The 21,276-nt window shown below is 39.1% G+C and overlaps 9 protein-coding genes across 9 annotated transcripts; 4 read left to right on the plus strand and 5 right to left on the minus strand.

Annotated features, from left to right (window-relative positions):
• Window positions 1–771: 771 nt before the first annotated feature.
• On the minus strand, window positions 772–1,312 carry B0P05DRAFT_558421 (uncharacterized protein). Its single transcript, XM_051580143.1, has 3 exons — window positions 1,197–1,312; window positions 1,045–1,112; window positions 772–993 (listed from the first exon to the last, which is right to left on the minus strand). Exons 1-3 carry the CDS (start codon window positions 1,242–1,244, stop codon window positions 834–836), a joined length of 276 nt encoding a protein of 91 aa, XP_051430909.1. The 5' UTR covers window positions 1,245–1,312; the 3' UTR covers window positions 772–833.
• A 1,352-nt stretch (window positions 1,313–2,664) lies between these two features.
• On the minus strand, window positions 2,665–3,054 carry B0P05DRAFT_478270 (uncharacterized protein; the record flags this gene model as incomplete). Its single annotated transcript, XM_051575007.1, has 1 exon — window positions 2,665–3,054. A coding segment is annotated over one exon (390 nt), but the record flags the coding sequence as incomplete, so codon positions are not given.
• A 664-nt stretch (window positions 3,055–3,718) lies between these two features.
• On the plus strand, window positions 3,719–4,144 carry B0P05DRAFT_478326 (uncharacterized protein; the record flags this gene model as incomplete). Its single annotated transcript, XM_051575013.1, has 2 exons — window positions 3,719–3,828; window positions 3,871–4,144. 2 exons carry the CDS (start codon window positions 3,719–3,721, stop codon window positions 4,142–4,144), a joined length of 384 nt encoding a protein of 127 aa, XP_051430911.1.
• A 110-nt stretch (window positions 4,145–4,254) lies between these two features.
• Window positions 4,255–6,412, plus strand: B0P05DRAFT_558429 (Aldehyde/histidinol dehydrogenase). Its single transcript, XM_051580144.1, has 9 exons — window positions 4,255–4,543; window positions 4,595–4,703; window positions 4,763–4,785; window positions 4,827–4,883; window positions 4,931–5,160; window positions 5,209–5,649; window positions 5,695–5,750; window positions 5,806–5,865; window positions 5,933–6,412. The coding sequence occupies exons 1-9, from the start codon at window positions 4,283–4,285 to the stop codon at window positions 6,217–6,219; spliced, it is 1,524 nt and encodes a 507-aa protein (XP_051430912.1). The 5' UTR covers window positions 4,255–4,282; the 3' UTR covers window positions 6,220–6,412.
• Window positions 6,374–7,461, plus strand: B0P05DRAFT_558433 (arginase). The gene is made up of 2 exons (XM_051580145.1): window positions 6,374–6,787; window positions 6,833–7,461. The coding sequence occupies exons 1-2, from the start codon at window positions 6,389–6,391 to the stop codon at window positions 7,367–7,369; spliced, it is 936 nt and encodes a 311-aa protein (XP_051430913.1). The 5' UTR covers window positions 6,374–6,388; the 3' UTR covers window positions 7,370–7,461.
• Window positions 7,462–8,580: 1,119 nt separating this feature from the next.
• Window positions 8,581–9,590, plus strand: B0P05DRAFT_558437 (hydroxyacylglutathione hydrolase). Its single transcript, XM_051580146.1, has 4 exons — window positions 8,581–8,678; window positions 8,746–8,783; window positions 8,829–8,904; window positions 8,955–9,590. Exons 1-4 carry the CDS (start codon window positions 8,602–8,604, stop codon window positions 9,571–9,573), a joined length of 810 nt encoding a protein of 269 aa, XP_051430914.1. The 5' UTR covers window positions 8,581–8,601; the 3' UTR covers window positions 9,574–9,590.
• Window positions 9,591–18,542, minus strand: B0P05DRAFT_640804 (uncharacterized protein). The gene is made up of 2 exons (XM_051583755.1): window positions 15,595–18,542; window positions 9,591–15,533 (listed from the first exon to the last, which is right to left on the minus strand). The coding sequence occupies exons 1-2, from the start codon at window positions 18,389–18,391 to the stop codon at window positions 9,595–9,597; spliced, it is 8,736 nt and encodes a 2,911-aa protein (XP_051430915.1). The 5' UTR covers window positions 18,392–18,542; the 3' UTR covers window positions 9,591–9,594.
• A 71-nt stretch (window positions 18,543–18,613) lies between these two features.
• B0P05DRAFT_558439 (40S ribosomal protein) lies at window positions 18,614–19,446 on the minus strand. The gene is made up of 3 exons (XM_051580147.1): window positions 19,410–19,446; window positions 19,023–19,360; window positions 18,614–18,772 (listed from the first exon to the last, which is right to left on the minus strand). The coding sequence occupies exons 1-3, from the start codon at window positions 19,419–19,421 to the stop codon at window positions 18,661–18,663; spliced, it is 462 nt and encodes a 153-aa protein (XP_051430916.1). The 5' UTR covers window positions 19,422–19,446; the 3' UTR covers window positions 18,614–18,660.
• Window positions 19,324–20,698, minus strand: B0P05DRAFT_558442 (uncharacterized protein). The gene is made up of 3 exons (XM_051580148.1): window positions 19,521–20,698; window positions 19,410–19,421; window positions 19,324–19,360 (listed from the first exon to the last, which is right to left on the minus strand). Exon 1 carries the CDS (start codon window positions 20,325–20,327, stop codon window positions 19,629–19,631), a length of 699 nt encoding a protein of 232 aa, XP_051430917.1. The 5' UTR covers window positions 20,328–20,698; the 3' UTR covers window positions 19,324–19,360; window positions 19,410–19,421; window positions 19,521–19,628.
• Window positions 20,699–21,276: the final 578 nt, after the last annotated feature.

A 21,276-nucleotide genomic window follows, 5' to 3' on the forward strand; every position in this document is an offset into this window, starting at 1 on the left:
ACGATTTAAAGGCATCCGCAAAATAGCTTCTTGGCATTTTTTTTCGCTCTTGGTCACTCCTCATTATTCCTCAACATTATCTTTGTTTATCATTCAAAGCTTTAAGGAGTTTAATAGTATAAAGAACTGCATTGTGCATTTGAAGTGTTATGTTTTCGTCAAAGGCAAATTATAGAGTTTATACGTAGCTCAAATTCGACAGCTACAAGAACAACATTAAAGAGATCAGAACACCACAAGCAGTATAGAAAAGTATGAGAGAAAAAGGAAAAAACTCTACTTATTATATCTAAAAGGGAAATTATTCATAGCTAGGAACGCATACGCTACATCGAAGGTCAAATTCGATTTAACAGCAACTATTTTAGGTGCTGTTTTGTACCAAGATCAATTCGATTAAATCTGTTTCTGTGTGTTTTTGTGATCATCTTCTTGGAATAATCCGCAAAATATATAAAATCAATTAGTCACTTATTTTATATTCTATTAAAGTGATTCGAACATAACAGTAGAGGCATTTTCCAGCTGTTTAATATCTTTTGCTTGATGAAACTAGATTTTTCATAGCAATGTGTTTTACAAAACTCTATATCAGTAGCAGTTTGAAAATCTTTGGCTTAGAAGTCTTTGGATTTGATGCTTGGCTGTTTGATCTCATAAACATAAAGGGGTATATCCATGAGTGTTATGCCACCGTCAGCTTTTTTTTTTTGCATACGGTCTTTTACTTCTTGTTCTTTTCTAAGATACGAAAAGTGTTTCTATACAAATCCGATCTGACATTTCATTAGATATATATTAGCACCGACACTGCATTGTATTAACATATTAGTTTACCCTTGAATGTTGACCCTAGCGTTAGATGTGCTTTTTGCATACTCTTTAAGCTGATAATCTATGCTAATGCTATGTAAAGAATCGATAAGATTACGGCAAAAGGACGCTTCATTAACCTCGTCCAGTTTCCGATTTCCAATGAAATAGAAGTCGTATCTATAAGTTTGTTCAGTCTGTTGTGTTGCGTATACAAGCTTATTGGTTTACATGATTTTGAGGAATTTTGCTAAAATAGTATCTTCTTTGATACGAGCAATAAAATGCCTCTTGTTGTTCTATGATATAAGACATAAAAAATTGTTAGTTGTTTAAGAATTAGGTTGATGAGATACACAAGGGGTATTGGAGGCGATACATACCGAAGAGCAAAATAAATCAATTACTTCCAGATCCATACTGTTCTCCATGCTATTTCTCCAGTACTCAGAAACTACTGTAAAATACACTTTTTTTTTTTTTTTTTTTTTTTTTTTTTGGAAAGTTCTAAAAGTTCACAAGCATTTAGACTGAGTTGGCTATCTATTAAAGATCAATTTACTTTACATATCTAATTTGGGTGATCTAAAGCCTCTTAGGGTAATTCTAGGTTCGCTTTCTTGTAAAATGAAGCAATCATAATCATTAGGAGTAACTTTCCAAAACTAAACTCATGTTAAAAACAAGCAGGCAACTTTCACTTCACTTTTACCTCAGCTTTCATCTCATTGGCTTTAGTTTTTGAAATTGAGAGCAATCCTCTCTGCAGATGTTAAAAGAACAGTTAGTAAAACTTATTTTAGGGTGCGTTATGGTCAATATATTCTATGATACATCTCTGTTATATATGTCGTCTTTCATAATATCCCAAAAAATTTCTACAGTATCCAAACGAGCAGCGATCAGTTTAGAGAAACGAATTTGGTTAAAGAATCCCAGAGAAGAGAACCCAGCACGCATAGCTATGAGAGCAGACTGTGTGTTTTGACGAATCAGAAAGGAGACATCAATTTGAGCCTTAGTATTGAACGAAATGCCTAGATATTCAAAAGACGACGCTGTTGGTATTGGCGTATCATAGATCGAGTATGGCTGGCTAGGAGCAGGGAGACCGGTGACGATAACACATTATAGTGGATTCCAACGATATTCAAGGCTTAGAGAGTGGCGCTGTGCACGGTTAAGTAATGATTGCATAGTGAACGGCGTGCCATAATCACAACATCATCTGCATATAGTAAACTATTGATCCAAAGGCCGTTATGGAGTCTCTTAGGATTGATTCTTCTGTTTTGCCTTACTGCTGGTAGGAGGTGCATGCCACGAAATATTTTCGGAAGAGAGTCAATATACAAAGAGTATAGGAAGGGGGACAGTATGGAGCCTTGTAACACACCAGTAGAAGGATGGAAGGCAGTGGAGTTAAAACCTGAGATAATCACTTCAGTTTCAACCTGATCAAAAAGGCATTGTAAAATACCCAAAAAAGGCGGGGAAATACTAAGCAGAAGAAATAGGTATTGCATATGTGTGATATTGCTGTCAGTATGTATGATATTGAAGTGGAGGCAATAGCCATGTTTCAGTAGTAAATAAGAGTAAGCTCGACTTTAATGCGTTGGTAACTGCAGATATTGTCGGACGAGGGAGACCAGTAGAGTTCCATATAGTGAAGGTTAAAGGAGTGAAAGTTGGATCATAGGTAGAAGCGTAATTAGAGTCATAATTCGTAGGTGAGTGCATAGAGGTATTTGAATCGATGGTGACCATTTTGTTAATCACTGTCTGGTGCGTCACCAGGTTGATCTTGCATTAGGTCGTCAGCGTCAGATTCCTTATTCAGAAAGGATTTTATGTGGAATGTGTCATCTGGGAAAGTAGACTGAGCCTACTCGTAGTAAGCCATCCGCGATGTACAAAATCACGGGCCACTGGCCGGTGAACATGTACACGCATGTATTCCAAGGCATGGACCAGGCGTTGTTGATGAATTTTCTTCAGCTTTGTTATACGCTCTTCGTCATTGGTCAGAGTCTCAAGGAGCTTGGGATCGCGAAGGTGTTGGGGATCGAAAGAATTGAAATCCTGGACAGGCACAATCTTCCATTTTTCTAGAATAACTTTGAGCTCCTCATAATATCCAATATGAATAAGCACAGCAACAGCTCCTCTTGCTGGACAATGGATATCCAAAACGCGGCCAGAAGCAGCACCTAGCTTGTGAAGCTTGTTGCGCATTTTGCATTTCTCTGATGGCTCTCCGTTTTTAGATACTTTTAGCCCATCATTTCTTTTGAATTTCTAATTTCTTCATTTTTTTGGATTCTACTTTTTGACATGAAAACAGTAATTTAAACCCATCCATTTTTTTAGAAGAAAACTCTGCCAATGTTCATGTCAAGCTTTAAAACATAACAACAATTTGTCATTACATTCTACAATGTTTTTTCCTGCTGTATTAAGAAAGATTACAGCTTGGATTGACTAGATAAGACTTATTAACCATTTATATAGTAAAGAATAAAGAAAAAAAAAAGAGAAATCCAATGCCTTAATCTAGTAATGTTATGAGCATCCTTGATGGTCAGAAAGATGCTTTCCAAGAGAAGCAAGCTAAAATCAAGACAATTGAAAAAGAAGATACCCAAATGCAATACACTATTCTAGCAGAATGAGGTGGAGACTAAGCAAGCTATTTAAAGCCACCATTATCAGTTGTATCTGCTGAACAAAGATCTTTAAATAGAAGGTTAATGCGCAGTGAACATCCACGCGTCTCTTGTTCCAGACAGTCACATTGTCATCATCTTTTTTCTTTTTCTTATTTTTCAACTCGACCCGAAAGTAGCTCTCTATGACACAACTGCACTGGGACTCTTCATTTTATCTTGTCATAAACCATAAAATGGAATCAAATGATATCAACAAAACAAATCGCTTAAAGAGATCTATATCAACAGAATCACTTGAAAGAGCCTTGAAGCGATCAAGACCTTTTCGGAACGATTCGCCCAAGTAGGTTTCTTATGGATTTGTCATTATTCTGATTCTGTATAGTCCCTCGACAGAAGAGAAGAAAACCCTATACCCCAATACATCACAAGTGCTAAAGCCTGTATCCATTTCAACAAGAACATCAAATGAAGAATACCGAAAAATGAATGATATTCTGTACACAATTCACAAAGAACGATTTGGTGACCCAGAACAAAGAGAAAGTTGGTGGAATAAACAAGAAGATGTAGATATGATAGAAGAAGACAATCACCAATATAATGCCATGAATTCTGTACTCAAAGAAGCTTTCTTACAACGAAGAAATGCTTACTAAATCTGGTCTTTTTCGCCTTACAAAATAACCCTTTTCCTTTTTTCGTAATACCCGTGCACAAGCTCATTTTCTCATTCACAATAAAAAAGTAACAAAAAGCCCTTTTTTCTTCTTTTTTTTTATATATTTCTATTCTTTATGTCAAGTGCAGATCTACTTCAATATACTAGCTTTGAAAGCATTGAAGACTATGTCAGTCACGCTCGACAAATATTCTTGACGGGAAAATCTCGAGACATGAATAGACGCAAACAGCAGATTCAACAACTTTACAATCTTGTTCATGACAATGAACAGAAGCTTTGCGAAGCCCTGGTCAAGGACATGAATAGGCCTCAAACAGAAGCTTTGACTGGTGATATTGCACCTGTATTGGATGAATGTCTTTATTTTCTAGATGTAAATCATAACAAGTGATAAAAATCCAGCAACTGATAAAAGAAAAATTAGAATCTTGATAAACTGGCTCAAGATGAAAAAATCAAACCAAGATCTGGCATCAATTCTTTAGCTAAAGTAGTTGTTCGTCGTGATCCTCTTGGTGTGGTTCTTATTTTAGGTAAGAAAAAAAATAAAGCCAATAGGCTACTGACTAACTTGTGTTTATTATGCGCATAGGCAGTTGGAATTATCCTGTTCAGGTAAGCATTTAATGAGCAATACGTGACTTAACAAAAAATAGCTTTCTCTGGTTCCTTTGGTGGGTGCTATTGCTGCTGGTAATACTGTGATTTTAAAGGCAGGTGAAATAGATATAACCAATATGGTCTCTTACTTTGTATCTAGCTCTCTGAAGTCTCTGTTCATACAGCTGCTTTGATTACTAAGCTGTTTCCTAAATATATGGATACGAGTTGCTATCGTATTGTCAATGGTGGTGTACCAGAAACAACTGAGCTTTTGAAATACAAGTTCGATCATATTTTCTACACTGGTAATCATACTGTAGCCAAAATTATCATGACTGCAGCAGCCAAGCACTTGACACCTGTTACTCTTGAATTAGGTGGTAAATCGTAAGTAAGATGTCCTTCAACAATAGACTCATAGCTTGGAAATGCTAGTCCTGCCGTCATTTTAGACGATACAGACATCCAATTGACAGCCAATCGCATTGCTTGGGGCAAATTCTACAATGCCGGTCAAATTTGCATTGCAGTTGATTATGTTTTGTGTCCCCAATCTAAATTAGATGCATTTGTCTCTGCATTTAAAAACACGCTAGAACAATGGTATGGTTCTGATCCACAACAATCGAAAGATTATGGTCGTATTGTGTCTGAAAGACATGCTCAGCGTATCTCTGATATATTGACACAACGTCAAAGTGGTGATATTGTCATAGGTGGTCAAGTAGATATTCAGGATCGTTATATTGCACCTACTTTAGTTGTAAACGTAAAGCCGAATGATCCTTCTTTGATGCGCGATGAAATCTTTGGTCCTGTTTTGCCTGTTATCACTTATAACCATTTGGATGAAGTGATTGGTCTTATTAACCAAAAGTAAAGTACGCTAGAATATCATTACAGAATACTTATGCTTCTTAGGAATCCTCCCCTTGCTCTCTATATCTTTTCTCAAAAGGAAAAGCTTGCTGAAAAAGGTATGTATATATATATATGTGTGTGTGCGTGTATAACCTTGTAATACATTCCTAGTTTTAAAGAATACACAATCTGGCGGTGTCTGTATCAATGATTGTTTGACACACCAAGCAGGTAAACTTTAATTAAGATCAGATAAGCGAAAATGACTGTTATTAATCTTTTTATGGCTGCACCACAGAGTACGCTGTTCCATTTGGCGGTGTAGGTACATCCGGCATGGGTAATTATCACGGAATTAAGTCCTATCAGACATTTACCCATGAAAGATCCATGTTGATTAAGAAACAAGCGATGGAAAAGGCAAACAACGTGCGCTATCCTCCTTATACTGAGCGTAAATACGATGTTTTACGTCTTATTTTGGTAAAGCATCCTTTCTTGTTGAAACTTAAGGCATACAAGTCTCCCTTAAAGTTACTCCTTAGTTTGATTGCCTTGCTTGTTTTTTATTTGAAACGAAAATAAATTGTGCTGTCCTCTACGTCAAGCATGTGACCGTGCCTTATTTTCTCACGGTCTAATTGGTGAGCTTAACTTGAAATGAAGGGCAAACAGTGAAAGGACAAAGTATAAATTGAGAGCTGTGTTTTTCTTTCTTTCTCTCTTTTGTTTCTGTATTAAAATTTTTTATAAAATGTCACAAAATAAGTTCCTCAAGTCCAAGGATATTTCTGTTATCGGTGTTCCTTTCAATGGCGGTCAGCCTCGTACAGGTGTTGAAGATGGACCTATTCGCCTTGTTGAATTTGGTTTATTGAACCAATTGGAAGAAATGGGTTATTCTGTAAGTTATGAAGCCAATGAAAAAATTGAAGAATTGCGTCCTGCTGAAGACCCCGATGTGCAAAACTTGAAACAACCCAAGTACGTCTCTACTGTCACTCAAGCAGTTTCAAAGCAAATCTTGACTGCTGCTCAACAAGGTAAATTTGTATTAACTTTGGGTGGTGATCATTCAGTGGCTTTGGCTACTGTTACTGGTGTGTTTGGTACTTACCCTGATGCTTGTCTTGTTTGGGTTGATGCTCATGCTGTAAGTTATACACCTTTGTATGTATCAAGATACTCATCAAATTAGGATATCAATACCCCTGCTACCACTGATTCTGGTAATATCCATGGTTGTCCTCTCAGTTTCTTAACTGGCATTGCTGAAGAACATCCTGACTTCCTTTGGGTTAAGCCTTTGTTGAAGACTAACCGTTTGACTTATATTGGTTTGCGTGATGTAGATGAAGGAGAAAAGAAGATTATCAAGGATTTAGGCATCAAAGCATTCTCTATGCATCATGTTGATCGTTATGGCATTGGAAAGGTGGTTGAGATGGCATTGGATCATGTTAACCCTAACCGTGATTTACCTATTCACTTATCATTTGATGTGGATGCCTTAGACCCCTCAGTGGCACCCTCTACTGGTACACCTGTTCGTGGTGGTTTGACTTTCCGTGAAGGTCACTATATCTGTGAAGCCATTGCTGAAACTGGTTTGCTTGTGGCCGCTGATATCATGGAAGTCAATCCTTCTCTCGGTGAAGATTCACAATCTGTGTTCCAAACTGTCCAAGTGGGCTGCTCACTTGCTCGTTGTTGTTTGGGCGAGAGCTTGTTATAGAGAACTTCATGTAATTAATACTCTTTGTTTATACTGCTTTATACATATTTAAATAAAATTTACCTTGCTATTATGATGCTTACCCCTTAAAATGATTTATCAAATAGATAAGATAATTAAATTCTTAAATTCGCACGATCTTTTCTTAATCAGGTAATATTTTGGATACCGCGGGACACGCCGGGAAGTAGCGAATGATATGCAGACTGGCGTCATTTTCAAATGGCTGGTGATGTTATACAGATTCTGATTGGCTGTATATTATACATTCATTTACTCTGTTTACAATCGTGAGTACTGATATGTCTAAAGATAATGAATTATTGGTTCTCACATTCAATTGACATTATTTCCCACTGTCCAGAATTGTCTTTACAACTTGAGATCACACTACGATTGAACTATAATTTTACTTTTTTAAAATTAAAAATGACCAATGAACACGTAGCATTTTAAAAAAAAGAAGTCAATTCAGTATCATTGAAGAATGCTATCCAATTTGAAGTTTACTAGAATCTATACCAGTGTACTCGTTAAGAGAGTTCATTTGTTTTCGTTCTCGAGACTTTCAAAGCTAGTATTCACGCCTGGTCCTATATATAATTAAGAAAAACAAACAATTGTCCTCTTTTTTTTTTTTTTTTAGGAAACACTCCATCCACTCCAAAAATAATCATTTTTTTGGAAATAAACTGCATTAGAAATAGTCATTGAAGGAAGCATTTTGTAAAAGATAGTTTTATTTATCAAAGATGTTTTATCATTGGCCATATTTATAGCAATACGCAGGTCTTTCATTCTTTTTTTTTTAAAAAAGAAATCCGTAATTTATCAAATGCATGTGAACTGAAAGAGATATTTATCGCTGTAGCTATTATTAGACCTAATCCTATTTCTATACGGAGTACTATGAACTGTTTTTGATACTTAATACATAGAAACACCAGAAGCAGATTAGTAGCCCGCCGCAGGCACTGGCTGAATGTCCCCAAAAAATGCAGATTAAGACTTTTTTTTAAGTACAACCGTGAGAACTCTATAGCGTGCATATGTGTATGTCGCAGTTTATAGCCAAAGAACAAGTATCGATGTCTTTGCAATGCTGCATAAAAATCAACTTATTCACTAAAGCATAAAATACAACTGACGTCTGTGTGAAGTGAGCAATGACGATATCCAAGTTAATAGTCACTTGGGCTTTTTTTTTTCGAAAAATAATAATAATTCCTGTGATGCTTTCTCGTCTCTATCAAACACGTTCTTATTTCACCACTATGTTGATAAAACCTGTCAAGTGTCTCAAAGACAAGTGAAGTATTCAGCTCTTTTTTTTTCTGTTTAGTATACTGACCTTTGTATTCTTCTACACGCTTTAGTTATGCTTATATCTTACTCGACCAAAAGTCAAAGAAGGGTAAGAAAATGTATTTTGCATAACTCTTTTACACATTTTATTAAGCTGCTGCTGTTGACCCTGTTGAACCCGAACATATCTTAAAGGCTTTAGAAGACTACCCAGACTACACATTTTCCATGTAACCTATCACTACACGAAAAAAAAAAAAAAAATAATATCATAAAATAGGATCCTCACCACACACCACCATTGGGACCATGCTAGTGGTAATAAGAAATTGCTAGAAAAACCTTTTGCAAAAGATGTTGTTTGCTATGGTGGCTCAGAACAAGTGGAAGGTGTTCAGAAAATCTTGAAAGATAATGATACTGTCCAATTGGGTGATTTGACTATCCGTGCCCTCACTACCACAGGCCATACAATGGATCATCTCTGCTATTATGTTGAACGTGGTAATGATCGCGCTGTATTCACAGGTGATTGTCTCTTTTCTTCTGGTTGCGGTCGTTTCTTTGAAGGAACTCCTAAAGATATGTGGACAGCTCTTTCTAAACTCATGAAATTGCCTGATGATACAAAAGTCTACTTTGGCCATGAATATACATCATCTAACCTCAAGTTTGCTCAACACATTGAGCCGGATAACAAGCACATTCAAGAAAAGATTAATTGGGCCAAGCAAGTTGGCTGTACTACACCCTCTACTATTCAAAATGAGAAATTGACGAACCCCTTTATGCGTGTACAAGAATCTGAAGTCATTCATCGAGTGATCAAGAACCCAACTTCAGACACTCATCCTTATGATGTCTTGGGTGAAATTCGTAAAATGAAGGACAACTTTTAAATAAAATAAAATGATGTATGTTTATTTAGGTGTATTTTCAGCGGTATTAAGTATGTCATCTTGCTTGTCATTAGACAAGCTGGTATTTGTAGCAAGCTTCTTCTTTCTTCGTGCCATTCTTCTTTTGGTATAATCATTCATATTACTACTACTTGTGCTACTGTTATTTGCCGTTGTTGTGCTATTATTTGTACTGCTACTACTGCTTGCATTCATAAAATTCATGGCTGCTCGTCGCATCTTGACCTCCAATTGGTTTCCATGCTGGTCTACAGCAATAAACTTGTCGCCATCCTTGTATCCTGGTGTATGATGAGATGTCGTTGTGCTTGCTGAATGACTGGGAGATCCGGTCACAGGCTGTTGTTGTTGTTGTTGTTGCAATGTGTTGGGTGATACACTGCGATGATGACGAAGAGGTTGTGCACGATGCGTCTCAATAAAACCTTCTTGAATCGTTGGTGATTTGGGTTCTTCGTCTTCTTCGGGTATCATATTTCTATTGCCCTTGGTAACTGCATTGATGTTACTCAAGACTCGGTTTTGGCGTGGAATAAAGTCGCCTTCAAGCAAAGCATGGTCTCTCAAGAACTGTGAAAGTTCTGTCCATCCACCACCGACACGTACCATGACCATCTTGCTCTTCAGTACACGACAATAAGCAAGCTTAGGATTTGCATCACCAAACCAATAACGACCTACTTCACCTGGTACCATCTTGACCTTGACACGATAGGGCGTCTCATTCACAATACGGCCAATTTCCATATCCAAATCATTATCTGGGTCAGCAACGTATGAGTTCAATGGGGGTTTAGGCTGTTGAGGTTGACTTGATGTGCGCGACTTGAGACTTGTGGCAGATTTAGAAGGTTGATGTTGTTGAATAGTAGGTGGAGCCAAGTATCTGGACCGATTGGCACCTTGTGGCACAAGTGATATTCGACTGCTGCTTGTAGTGCGTGTCGAAGAAGAGGTGGAGGACGTACTGCTCATAGTGGGTGATAGCCTTTGATGCTGCTGTCTCAAAAGAGATACATCTGCTCGTTCACGAAGCAAAGAAGATGCTTTACGAGTTGGCAAAGATGATTTACGAATACGAGATTGTTGATCCTTGTTACTGTCAGCAGCTGTATCAATAGTACGGCTCAATTCAATCTTTCTCGTCTTGAATTGTTTCTTAATGCGCTCCCACTTGTGTTCCATTTGTTTAAAGTGCTCGTTGACATGGACACCACCCTTAGGTGACAATCGAGTCACTTCTCTTATCTGATCTTTAGCTGTTCCCATGCTCCGCACAATCTTGCGCTCATAATACTTGAAGCGAGCATCTAATTCAATCAACTTGGCTTGTAAATCAGTACGACTGAAAGTTGTGCTGCTGGCAATCAATGTATGATGAGGTGCTGATTGACTCACTGCTTCTTCCAAGGAGCTTTGCAAGATCTCTAAATCGTCCACCATGGCTAAATATTTGCCAATCGATAACGACTTCTTCAAAGTGACATGCGTCTTATTGAGCAAGTCCATCAAACTCTGAACTGATTCCTTGACTTGTTTATGTTGCTGCTTGAATGTAAGATCCATGTCATGACTAGCCATTATGGCATTTAGTTCCTTGAGTTCTTGTTTGATTTGAGGCTTCATTTCAAATTCAAGCGCCTTCAAGTTGACTTGTATGATTTCAATATCCCGTTGACGAGGCATGGACATAATGGGTGGGATTCGAGAAGTGTCTTTCTTTTCATCTTGTTCTGCATAAAAAGAAAGATCTTGATCGTTCGAAACAGACTCGCCTTGCTCACCCACACTAAGATCCTCCAGCTTGTTCTCTTGGATCTCTTCATGAACAATGATACTACTCTCTTCAATCATATCTTGATCATCCATTATGGGCATGCCAATAGTGCTCGAAAGATCATAATCAAACAGTTGAATGCTGTGCACAAACTCTCTTGTTTCACCCACAAGAGCCATCAAATGCTTCATCTTGCGAGCAATAGCAACACCACGAGTTGTCTTTTCCACCTGAACTTCTACTTCTTTCAATGCATCTTGTGTTGCTTTCCATTGAGCTTCCACCTTATCTGTGATAGGAAGAATAACTCTTTCCTTGAGAGCAGAAACAACCTTTTGCATCTCGTTTTTATCATTGTCTTCTTTGATTGCAAGCAGTTCTTGTTCTATGTCGCGGAATGACTGCATCACCTTCTCAAAATCAGTCATCTTTTGAGACAACGTGGCCAATTCAAGCGCAATTACGGACTCGCCTTCTTCTTGAGGTGATAATTGAGACAGATGATCAATCGCTTGAGAGCAATTCGTGAGCCATGATTGAATATTATCTGAACTTTTTCCAAGTCCAACTACGCGACGGATCATGTCATTGACAATACACATATCTGCTGCAGTATCTTCCACATCAGCCAGTGCTTCCTCTAATTCAGTCTTGAGCTCAGGTACTGACATATTTTCTAAAGCCTCAATACGTGCATTAAGTACAGCAAATTGTTGAGAGAGGTCCTTTTGTTTTGATTCAGAAACAGCATAATTTGTTACTGCTTGACGATACATGACTTCCAATGCCTTGGTATCCATATCATCAACCACATGAGAGGCCAAGATATCCATGCCGTCTTCAAGCGACTCAATTTCTTGCTCTACAGACAAAGCAAATGACTTTACACCTTGTTGACAATTCAACCAATCTACTTGTTGCTGAGCAGCATGCTTTGTATCATTTAAGCGTGCTTCTGTGTCCTTGATCTGTTGATCCAGGGCATCATAACATTCTCGGAAACAAGTCAAGTTTTGGTCTGTATCAGAAAGATCTTGAGCAACGTCCCAGCAAGCTGTCATACGGTGCTTGAGTAGATTCAAAAGAGCTGTATCTTGTTCCAAGAAAATAGGTAGAGTAGCCGTTTCTTGTTCATCCAGACAAATGGTGGCTATGTCCATTTGCTCAAGGCGGCCTATGATACCAGCTAAAGAATCATGCTGCATTTCATTCAGTTTTTGATGCAAGTCATACCATTGAGCTATTTGACCGACCCACTGATGCTTATCTTGCGTCAGATCTGTTTTGATTTGTTTCCAGTGTCGTTCCAAATCAGTGTGTCTTTGATCAATGGCTTCCAAGTCAGAGACCTTGTTCAACTGTAAAAATCGATAAAGAGAACGCTGTTCATCATACTTTTCGTGAAGCTCGTTATCAAATGTTTGGCAGAGTCGATTGTAGCGTTCTGTCAATTGATCCAAAAAGGCTTTGTCTTGCACCAAATCAAGTCCACGAATCACCACAGGAGGATTAGTTACAAGTTCAGCAAGTGATATTTCGGTTTCTGTCAAAAGGTTGCTCAGTGTATCAGCACCGATAACATATTCTGCTTTGAGACGGTGATGGTTTGCTTCTGTGAATCGTTCTTGAGCCAAGACACGGGCCGCATCGTATTGTTGAACACATTCATCAAGACAGGCTTGCATGATGGAAGTAGAAGGATCTTGTTGACCCAACAACACAACTTCCTCACGAACGCGCGACTTTATTGCTTCAAGTGATTTGTTATCTAGTGTCTGTATCTCTTTTTGCCATTGATTCACTACATCTTCTGACATTTCTTCCAAGGACATACTTGTTATGGTGGTAGTCAATTGTTCACATGATGCTTTGAAATTGTCTGCCAAATGAATAAATTCAACATAACGAAGATCCTTGGAGAATTCATGTTGCTTTTTGGCTGCATTGTCAGTTAATGTCTTCCAGGCCGTGTTGATCTCTGACTGCATAAATTGAATTAATTCTACACTTGCTTTGACTTGCTCCGTATCATCTTCGTCAGCTTGAAGTTGTTGTTGAATGACAGAAACGTATTTAGTGGCTGCTTCTCCAAGACCATGTACTGAAGTAGCATAAGCAGTAATGGCAGAAGACAGTCCATTTATAGCACTTACAGCAGATCTCAAGCTTTCCGTGTCTTGAGAAGGCTTGTGTTGTTCATCCAAAGCTTGTTGCTTTGCAGCAATCCATTCACGTACCACCTCAGCTTCTGCCTTGTACGATGCTTCAGCTGCTTGTCGACGAGATAAACGCTCCTTTGACTTGAGAATAGAACTCAAGGTGTGACCAAGTTCAACAAGTCGAGATTGGCGAGCAGAAATCATTTCAGCAACAGAGGCATTATGCGTCATGTCCTCATCTTTGGCTTGTGCATCATGGTCAAGGAACTGACGGACAGGGTACTTCATGGCTGTCTGGATATGGATATGGACTTCATGTACGCGTTGTTTATAACTCTCTAGATCCTCATTTTCAGCAAGATCATCTGCAGGTGCAAGCGACAAGAATCGAGTTCGGGTAAGTTCAGCCAATTGTTCAATCTCGTTCACTTTATCAAGGCAAGTGTGAATAAGATGATGCTGTGCAACTACTTCGTTCATAAACGCATGGTGTTGCTGAATGCGTTCCTGGGCTGTTTCCAGTCCTGATATGCGTCGAGTAACAGGTTCTGTAGATTGTTTAAGTTGTTCAGACGCATGTAAGAGGTTGCGGATAGCATTGACTTGTTCAGTTGTAGCTTGATCCATGACTGCCAATCCTTCTTGACTCAAGCAGGATGGTTCTTGAGAAGGCGACCAGCGAGCACACGTCTTGATAAACTGCTCTATTGCTTTTTCCTTGGCTAAACACTCACCAAGTACTTGATCCGCGCTTGTTTCCCAATCATGACGTTGTTGGATCATAAGAATATCAGAGCGTTGAGTAGAGATCAAATCAAGTAGCTTAGAGACCAGCTTATCAAGATCAGATTGTTCCAGCGCACCAACGACAGCATCTGATTCGAATGAGCTTGTAGACAAAGCTTGATATGAATGCTTTAGCTTGTCATGTGCTGAAGTCACAGCAGGTAACTCTTCTTGCATATGTTGATCCAGTGTTGCACTGTATTCTTCAAGACGATCGACTAATGTTTGAAGGTCTTGACGATGGTCTTCATTAGACAACCACAAGTGTTTTTCATTCATCCATTCACGCACATTCTCTTGTAACTGATTTAGGACTTGCCATTGATGCTTCCATACATCGTACCAAGCCTTACGATGATTACAGACTTGTAATTGCTGTGCCCATTGTTGTATATGATGATTTAGGGATTCCCAAGTAGTGCTCAAGTTCACCATCAATGCTTGGTTCGCCTTGACACTCACAATGGCATCACATTGGTCAGATACCAAAGCTGCTTGTGTTTCCTCCCATTGCTTCAATAATGGCTCATAATCATTTGTCTGCAACTGTTGTATTTGCTTCACAAATTCAGCGTGTGCTTGTTTACATGCATCGAGTTCAACTGGTTGATGGTCTAGTGTCACTGTATGTACTGTCAAATCAAAACTATACATGGTGATACTTTGCATGATAGTCAACATCGTCTCTATCACAATCTCTACTTGATGGTACTGTTCTTTTAACTGAATACGGTGCTGAATGCCTGTACTTAGTCGTTGCAGCAGCTCATTCATCTGCTTGACCAAGTCTTGAAGTTCAGTGTAAGTGCGATAGACAGCTGTAGCTACTTCTGTTGACACTTCATCATCGTTTGTGGTAGGGCGTGTGCTGCGGGCATCTTCAGGGCACTGAGGATAAGGCAGTTGTGAACCTGACTGCATCCATAACTGAACAACATCTTGATCAAACAATTGAACAGACTGAACCAATTGTTGCTGAACATCATCAATCGTTGGTTCATTCACGCGTGCAAGTGCTTGTTGAATATCATTGACAAGACTCAAACCTTGAGTTGATAATACTTTGACTTGATCTGTAAATTGTGTCAATGCAATATGTTGATCCAATACTTGTTGAGCATACACAAGCAAATCTTGTAGATTATGAAAGTTTTGATTGAGAGTATCTTGGCGCCTTTGAAGATGCTCAGGAGGCATACTTTTGCTTGCTAAAGATTCTAGAACAAACAAACAAACAAATAAATAAACGGTTTCTTTAGCATGATGAAAGGGGCTTACCAAATCCAGAAACTAACTCTTCAAACTTTTGTTGGACAAGTGTAAATTGAGTTTCATGATATGCAAGTATTTTTGAATGCAAGGCTTTGAATTCTTGGTCAACCATCACTTGATCTTCCTCAAAGTCATCTAAGGTTGTAGAGGCTCTCCATTGTGCTTTGCGAGATATGAAATCCCATACTTCAAAGATCGTATTGGACACCCAAACTGTGGATTTTGTATGCTGACTTTCCCAAGAGATACGCTGACCCAAGATATCCAATCGTGTACCATGTACTTTGAGGGTCTCTTCCAGATGATTCAGTTGACTATCAAGATAGGATACAGCATCATGCAGGTGAGTGATCTGGGATGCAACATGCGTATTGTTGGGATAATGTGCTGATGAAGACTGTTGAAAGCCAAACAAGTTTTCTTCCAGACGCTTTACATCGTTTTCTCTGATACCGTTCAACTTGGCAACTTGACCTTCTCGTTCTTTTTTTAAGCGAGCCACATCCGTATCATCCAAAGCACATTTACCAGCAACAAACACGTCTATTTTAGACTTTTCCATTGCCTTGAGACGTTCATCCACCCAGCCAGTCAAACGAGTGACTTCATCTTGAATCTGCTTAGCCCGCTTTTGTAGCTGAATCGCACGACGCAAAGAAGCTAGGCTTTGATCCAAGGCTTCACCAAACAAGACTAAAGCAGATTTACGTGCGCCCATGACCATACGAATAACTTCATTAGCATCGTCGTTCGCCTGTTGGTCTGTTGGATGTGTTGCTTCAGGATAAGGCACACGAGCAGCCACACCTGTCACTAAACGCACTGCATTTTCTTGAAACAAGGCTACTTTTTCACTAAATTCGCTGGTCGACATGATTTCATTCATTTTATCGTGCTGCTCCAATAACTCTTGTTCCTCTACATGACTGATTTTTTGCCTCAATTGCTCTCCTTCACTTTTGAGTTGATCTGCTTTTTCCAAGAAATCAGTGACCACCAAAAACTGTTCGACCACTTGTCTTGCAAACCCAACACGATGTGTGAGTTCTTCAAATGCCTCTTCAATAGCCACTTGTCTGGACTCTAAATGACTCGGCAGTTCAACATGACAGGCATCGTCTAGATCTTGATAGGCATTTACAGTGGTTGTAAACTGGCCCTGATCAAAGGCAGCACATTGTTTTTCAAATTCAATCAACGTATTGATCATGTCGTTTTTTGTGTCTGTATCAGGCGGTAAACTCACGACGACCAAGGGTGGTGGTCTCCAACGTGCTTTTTGCTGTACGAATTGGCGTACCTCATCTGTCGTTCGACGCACCCAGGCCACCGCTTGATCATGGGCCTGTTCCCAAGCCATGCGCAGTGTTAGCATGTGCAAGTCATAAGCGTGTCGACGTAAGAGGTGCATAAGACGGTCCAACGTCATGAGTGTGGTGAATGTGATCTCAATCGTGGTTGTATCTGCCGGACTCAGGTCTTTGGCTTGATCCCCTGCTGAAGTGAGTGTCTTGACATGAGCACGTAAACGGGTCATGTCCTGAGCATCAAACGCTTGCACTTCGCGATCGAGTTCATCATGCTCTGCGTTCCATGCTGCAATCTGGTCCAGTGTGTATTCATATTCAATATCGTCCAAAGGGTGCTTCAGTGGTTTGGATTCCAATTGCTCAATACGGGTCTCTATCCAACCACGAATACGTTCTGCTTCAACAAACCAGACACGTACTTCATCAACCCAACTCATAATGAGCTGGTATTTCTCATACAATGACCTGAACTGATCTTGTTGTTGTTGATCGTCTTGTTCCAAGTGTTCCTTGAATCGTTCACGCATGGTGTCGATGAGTTTACCGACCTTGGTTGACCTTGCCTCTAAATCTTGAATGCCTACATCAGTGGTGGTTGTCTTGAGCATCTTGGCCTGAATAAACTCAAGCTCGTTCCGGATATAGGCCGTTGCTGTGCTGAATTCAATACCTGTACGCATATTCCCTTGTTGAAGCTGCAGGATCAGGGCTGCATGCGTTGCATCCACGACTGAGATACGTCTTGCTAATGCAAAAGGTAAAGCAGGCAACTCCGATACAGACGCTTGAAACACTTTTAAATCTTGAGCCTCCAATTGCTTCAATGAAACTTCAATGTCTTCTAGACTGATGGTGTCTTCCTGTATACGTGGTGGTGAAGGGGATCGTTGTGGTGTCGGTGATGATAGGTGACTAATTGATTCTTGACGCACAATCTCAACCAGTTGATGAAACAATCGATTTAAAGGCACCAAGATATGAATTGCCTGTTGTTCTACCATGCTTGTGTCGAGTGTCACATCATGTTGTTCAAGTGCAGTTTGAATTTGACCAAAATAGATATCGAGGTTATCGTTCAATAAAACGCCTAAACGTTCTTTAAACAACTCAATAGCTCGTAAGTGACTTGTGACATGGTGTTCAAGTTGTTCTCGTAAGTTTGGGACAGCATCTGGAAAGAAGCGATGAGCTAAACATATTAAAGGTCGACCTAGCCAATAGTCTTTGGTTGACAGATCGCGCAAAGTTGTCATGAGCATCAAGTCTACATAGACTGCTAATTCTTGTTGTAACCATGCCAGCACGGTGTTGTTCATATCTTTATTAAAAGGAGTGGGAGGTGTAGGTACAATAATTTTCTCAACGTGCTTTACTGTTGCCTTGATAACAGTAGTATTTTTAGTAGTAGAGCAGAAAAGAGAGTTTTGAACCTGAGTTGAGAACGAAACGCGGGAATTGGTCTCTTCGCTACTGACTTTTAATATTGTACTCATTCAAAACTAAAAAGAGTATGAAAGAAGGTGATAAAGACGTTCAAGAGATAGAAAAAGAGAAAAGAAAACAAAACAAAAATAAGGAGAAAGGGGAGTCTTGTTTGGTTAAAATCATAAACATATTACACAACAATAAACAAAACACATGAAGGAGTCAGTATTGACACACCCCCTTTTTTCTCCTTATTGTTAAGCACCCTTAATAAAACCATTGTAAATATGTATGACAAGAAATTAAAAAAAGTCTTTATTAGTAAAGTCTAATCGATTTAGAACTTGGAGAAAGACTTAGAGGCACCCTTGGCCTTGGAGACCTTGAGAACGTTGAAACGAACGGTCTTGGAAAGGGGACGACATTGACCAATGGTAACAACATCACCGCTAAAAGAAAAAAAAAATTTTTTTAGCAAAAACTCATTTGGATTCAAAGGCTTGGTGGAGCCGCTACCTCACCAACTACCTCATCCGTTATTATTTAAATTTGCGCCCTTGTCATATCATATGATTGGCAAAACAAGCTATAAACATAAACATGGCAAAACACTGATCCTGCATCATTTACATGGCAAGGACGCAAATTATACATACAAAAAACAGATAATGATAGTGGAAGGTGATTATGTGTACTTACTTTTCAATGGCAGCGTTTTCAAAAGCAGGAGAAACGTGAGCAGAGATGTTCTTGTGACGCTTTTCGTAACGGTTGTACTTGGGGATGTAGTGAAGGTAGTCACGACGAACAACGAGGGTACGGTTCATCTTGGTAGAGACAACAACACCAGTCAAGATACGACCTTGGATGTTGACTTCACCGACGAAGGGACACTTCTTGTCAATGTAGGTAGCAGTCTTGGCTTCCTTGGGGGTCTTGAAACCGTAACCGACTTCCTTGAACCAACGTTGGTTACGCTTCTTAGCGTCCTTGGAGTTTTGGAAGATACCAGCTTGCTTTTGGAAGGCCTTTTCGGTCTATAGCAAACAGGTAAGTATTGGTTTATCATGGATAGTTTATACGTACTTGGTGTTCCATCTTGATAGAATAACAATGAGAGAAAGAGAAAAAAATGATTTAAAGAAGCTTTAGTTATTTATTTTCTTTTTTGGCTGAAAAAATTTTTTGGACAGTCACCTCATCTTTTTGATTGGCAATTGTCAAAGCCACTAGAAAGATGTCAAGTATAGCATGTTTCATAGGTATGTCTTTATTGATAGTATCAAATCATTCAGAATCAAACTGCTATTTTCTTTTTATATCCTTTTTCTTCTTTTTTCTATTCTTCTTTTGGCTGTATTGCTTCCTTTTTTCAATCCATTCAAGTAAATGCTGAGTGTATTTCGGACTACTGATTTCATCTTTGGTTCTTGGTAGATGCAGTGCCTTCACAACATGGACTGCTCTATCAAATGCACGACATCTGCATAATGCACCCACTACAATACTCACAGTGGCATAATCAATCCCCAAATCAGGGTTTTTGTCTATTTGATCCAGGTAGGACAATAGCCTTGATTTGTCTTTACGCATGGCCGCATCTTTCATCAATATACCATAGGTCTGCATCGTAGGCTGTAAATGACGAGCATATAAATCGTCTAACAAAGCATGGGCACTTGCTGTCTGTTGCTGTTGAAGCATGATTTTGATCAGTGTGTTATAGAGCACAATAGGCGATTGATTGCTGCATTGAAATTGATTGAGTTCTTTACAAAGTGCTTTAATACGCACCATATCAACAGGGCGAGTGTAACTACCCATGAGGTTGATGAGCATGGTATTTAGATAGAGTAAAGTACGCTTGCTTCTGTTGGATCGTTTGGATGGTTTCTGATGGTGTAGACGAGATAAGAGGGTATCATGAATAGCATACAGACCATGGAGATGCGATGACTTGTAGAGTGATCGTGTGAGTTGATACAATGATTCTCGACTTGGCATGCCACCTTTTGAAACTACATCGAGATAGGCTGCCAAGGCCTCACTTGTTCGATCTTGTTTAACGAGTTTAGTGATAGCCACAGAAGGTTCTGCTGGCCGTATTTTGGGATGAGGGGAAAAGTGTTTTTTGACAGGCGTGATGGTGGTATAAGGAAACTTAGGTTGTAACTGAAATCGACCACACCCAACACATGTTGTTAGGCTTTTTTGAATAGGAAGTGATACGGGCGAGATACTGGATATGAATAGGTTTAGAATGCGAGCATGCCGCATAACCATTCAATCTAATTTAATAGTGTAAGAAGATAAAAACGAAAAGGAAGGAAGGGGGTGTGTTTGCTGAGGTCAGTTCTATTCAAACTCCGTTTCCGGGTGGTCTGAAGTAACAGTTGTCAATCCCCCCCCACATTGAAGAATGTTTAAATATCAGTTTTTTCTGTTGAACACTTTCTTTATTATCAGAAACGATTCTTTTGAAGCCATTGATTAGCACCTTGAAACATATCAAGCGTAGTAGAATGAATAGACTCAGTCTTGAAAAGTGTTTGAACTGCTTCAAAGAGTTGATTCCAGAATTGGAAACCTTGTTCTAAATCAGATTTGACAGATTCACAAGTAGGAAAAGCTTTTTCGGTCAATGATAAACTCTCTAAGGGACTTTTGCCTTCAGTTATTCTTTCAAGGTAGTGTTTGCAAACAAGACCGAGTGCAACGTTGACATCAGCCATATAAGGCAGGCTATTTTACCCTATTAAACACCATGGATCATGTTTGGTCTATACTGTACCTGTCTGCAATGGAATAATAATCATCTCTGTCCTTTTTGACAAGACCATTTAAAAAGAAGGATAAAGTCAACATTTCACATAGATTTCTATAGCTACGATTCAGTGCTTTTACGAAGCTATTAAACACAAGCAAATCACGGTTAAGAGGACCAGACCATGGT

This window comes from Gilbertella persicaria (assembly GCF_025201335.1).
Source record: "Gilbertella persicaria strain CBS 190.32 chromosome Unknown B0P05scaffold_51, whole genome shotgun sequence".
NCBI classification, from domain to species: Eukaryota; Fungi; Mucoromycota; class Mucoromycetes; order Mucorales; family Choanephoraceae; genus Gilbertella; species Gilbertella persicaria.

Bases quoted from the DNA above. Each gene is read 5' to 3' on its own strand.
- B0P05DRAFT_558421 (XM_051580143.1), bottom strand. From the start codon at position 1,244: ATGGAGAACAGTATGGATCTGGAAGTAATTGATTTATTTTGCTCTTCG. The intron at 1,113-1,196 runs GTATGTATCGCC...CTTATATCATAG, and splicing joins TTGATTTATTTTGCTCTTCG to AACAACAAGAGGCATTTTAT. The intron at 994-1,044 runs GTAAACCAATAA...ACAAACTTATAG, and splicing joins GCAAAATTCCTCAAAATCAT to ATACGACTTCTATTTCATTG.
- B0P05DRAFT_558429 (XM_051580144.1), top strand. From the start codon at position 4,283: ATGTCAAGTGCAGATCTACTTCAATATACTAGCTTTGAAAGCATTGAA. The intron at 4,544-4,594 runs GTAAATCATAAC...AAGAAAAATTAG, and splicing joins AATGTCTTTATTTTCTAGAT to AATCTTGATAAACTGGCTCA. The intron at 4,704-4,762 runs GTAAGAAAAAAA...TTATGCGCATAG, and splicing joins TGGTGTGGTTCTTATTTTAG to GCAGTTGGAATTATCCTGTT.
- B0P05DRAFT_558433 (XM_051580145.1), top strand. From the start codon at position 6,389: ATGTCACAAAATAAGTTCCTCAAGTCCAAGGATATTTCTGTTATCGGT. The intron at 6,788-6,832 runs GTAAGTTATACA...TCATCAAATTAG, and splicing joins TTTGGGTTGATGCTCATGCT to GATATCAATACCCCTGCTAC.
- B0P05DRAFT_558437 (XM_051580146.1), top strand. From the start codon at position 8,602: ATGCTTTCTCGTCTCTATCAAACACGTTCTTATTTCACCACTATGTTG. The intron at 8,784-8,828 runs GTAAGAAAATGT...CATTTTATTAAG, and splicing joins CGACCAAAAGTCAAAGAAGG to CTGCTGCTGTTGACCCTGTT. The intron at 8,905-8,954 runs GTAACCTATCAC...ATCATAAAATAG, and splicing joins CCAGACTACACATTTTCCAT to GATCCTCACCACACACCACC.
- B0P05DRAFT_640804 (XM_051583755.1), bottom strand. From the start codon at position 18,391: ATGAGTACAATATTAAAAGTCAGTAGCGAAGAGACCAATTCCCGCGTT. The intron at 15,534-15,594 runs GTAAGCCCCTTT...TGTTTGTTCTAG, and splicing joins AGAGTTAGTTTCTGGATTTG to AATCTTTAGCAAGCAAAAGT.
- B0P05DRAFT_558439 (XM_051580147.1), bottom strand. The intron at 18,773-19,022 runs GTAAGTACACAT...TTTTTCTTTTAG, and splicing joins GAAAACGCTGCCATTGAAAA to CGGTGATGTTGTTACCATTG.
- B0P05DRAFT_558442 (XM_051580148.1), bottom strand. From the start codon at position 20,327: ATGCCAAGTCGAGAATCATTGTATCAACTCACACGATCACTCTACAAG.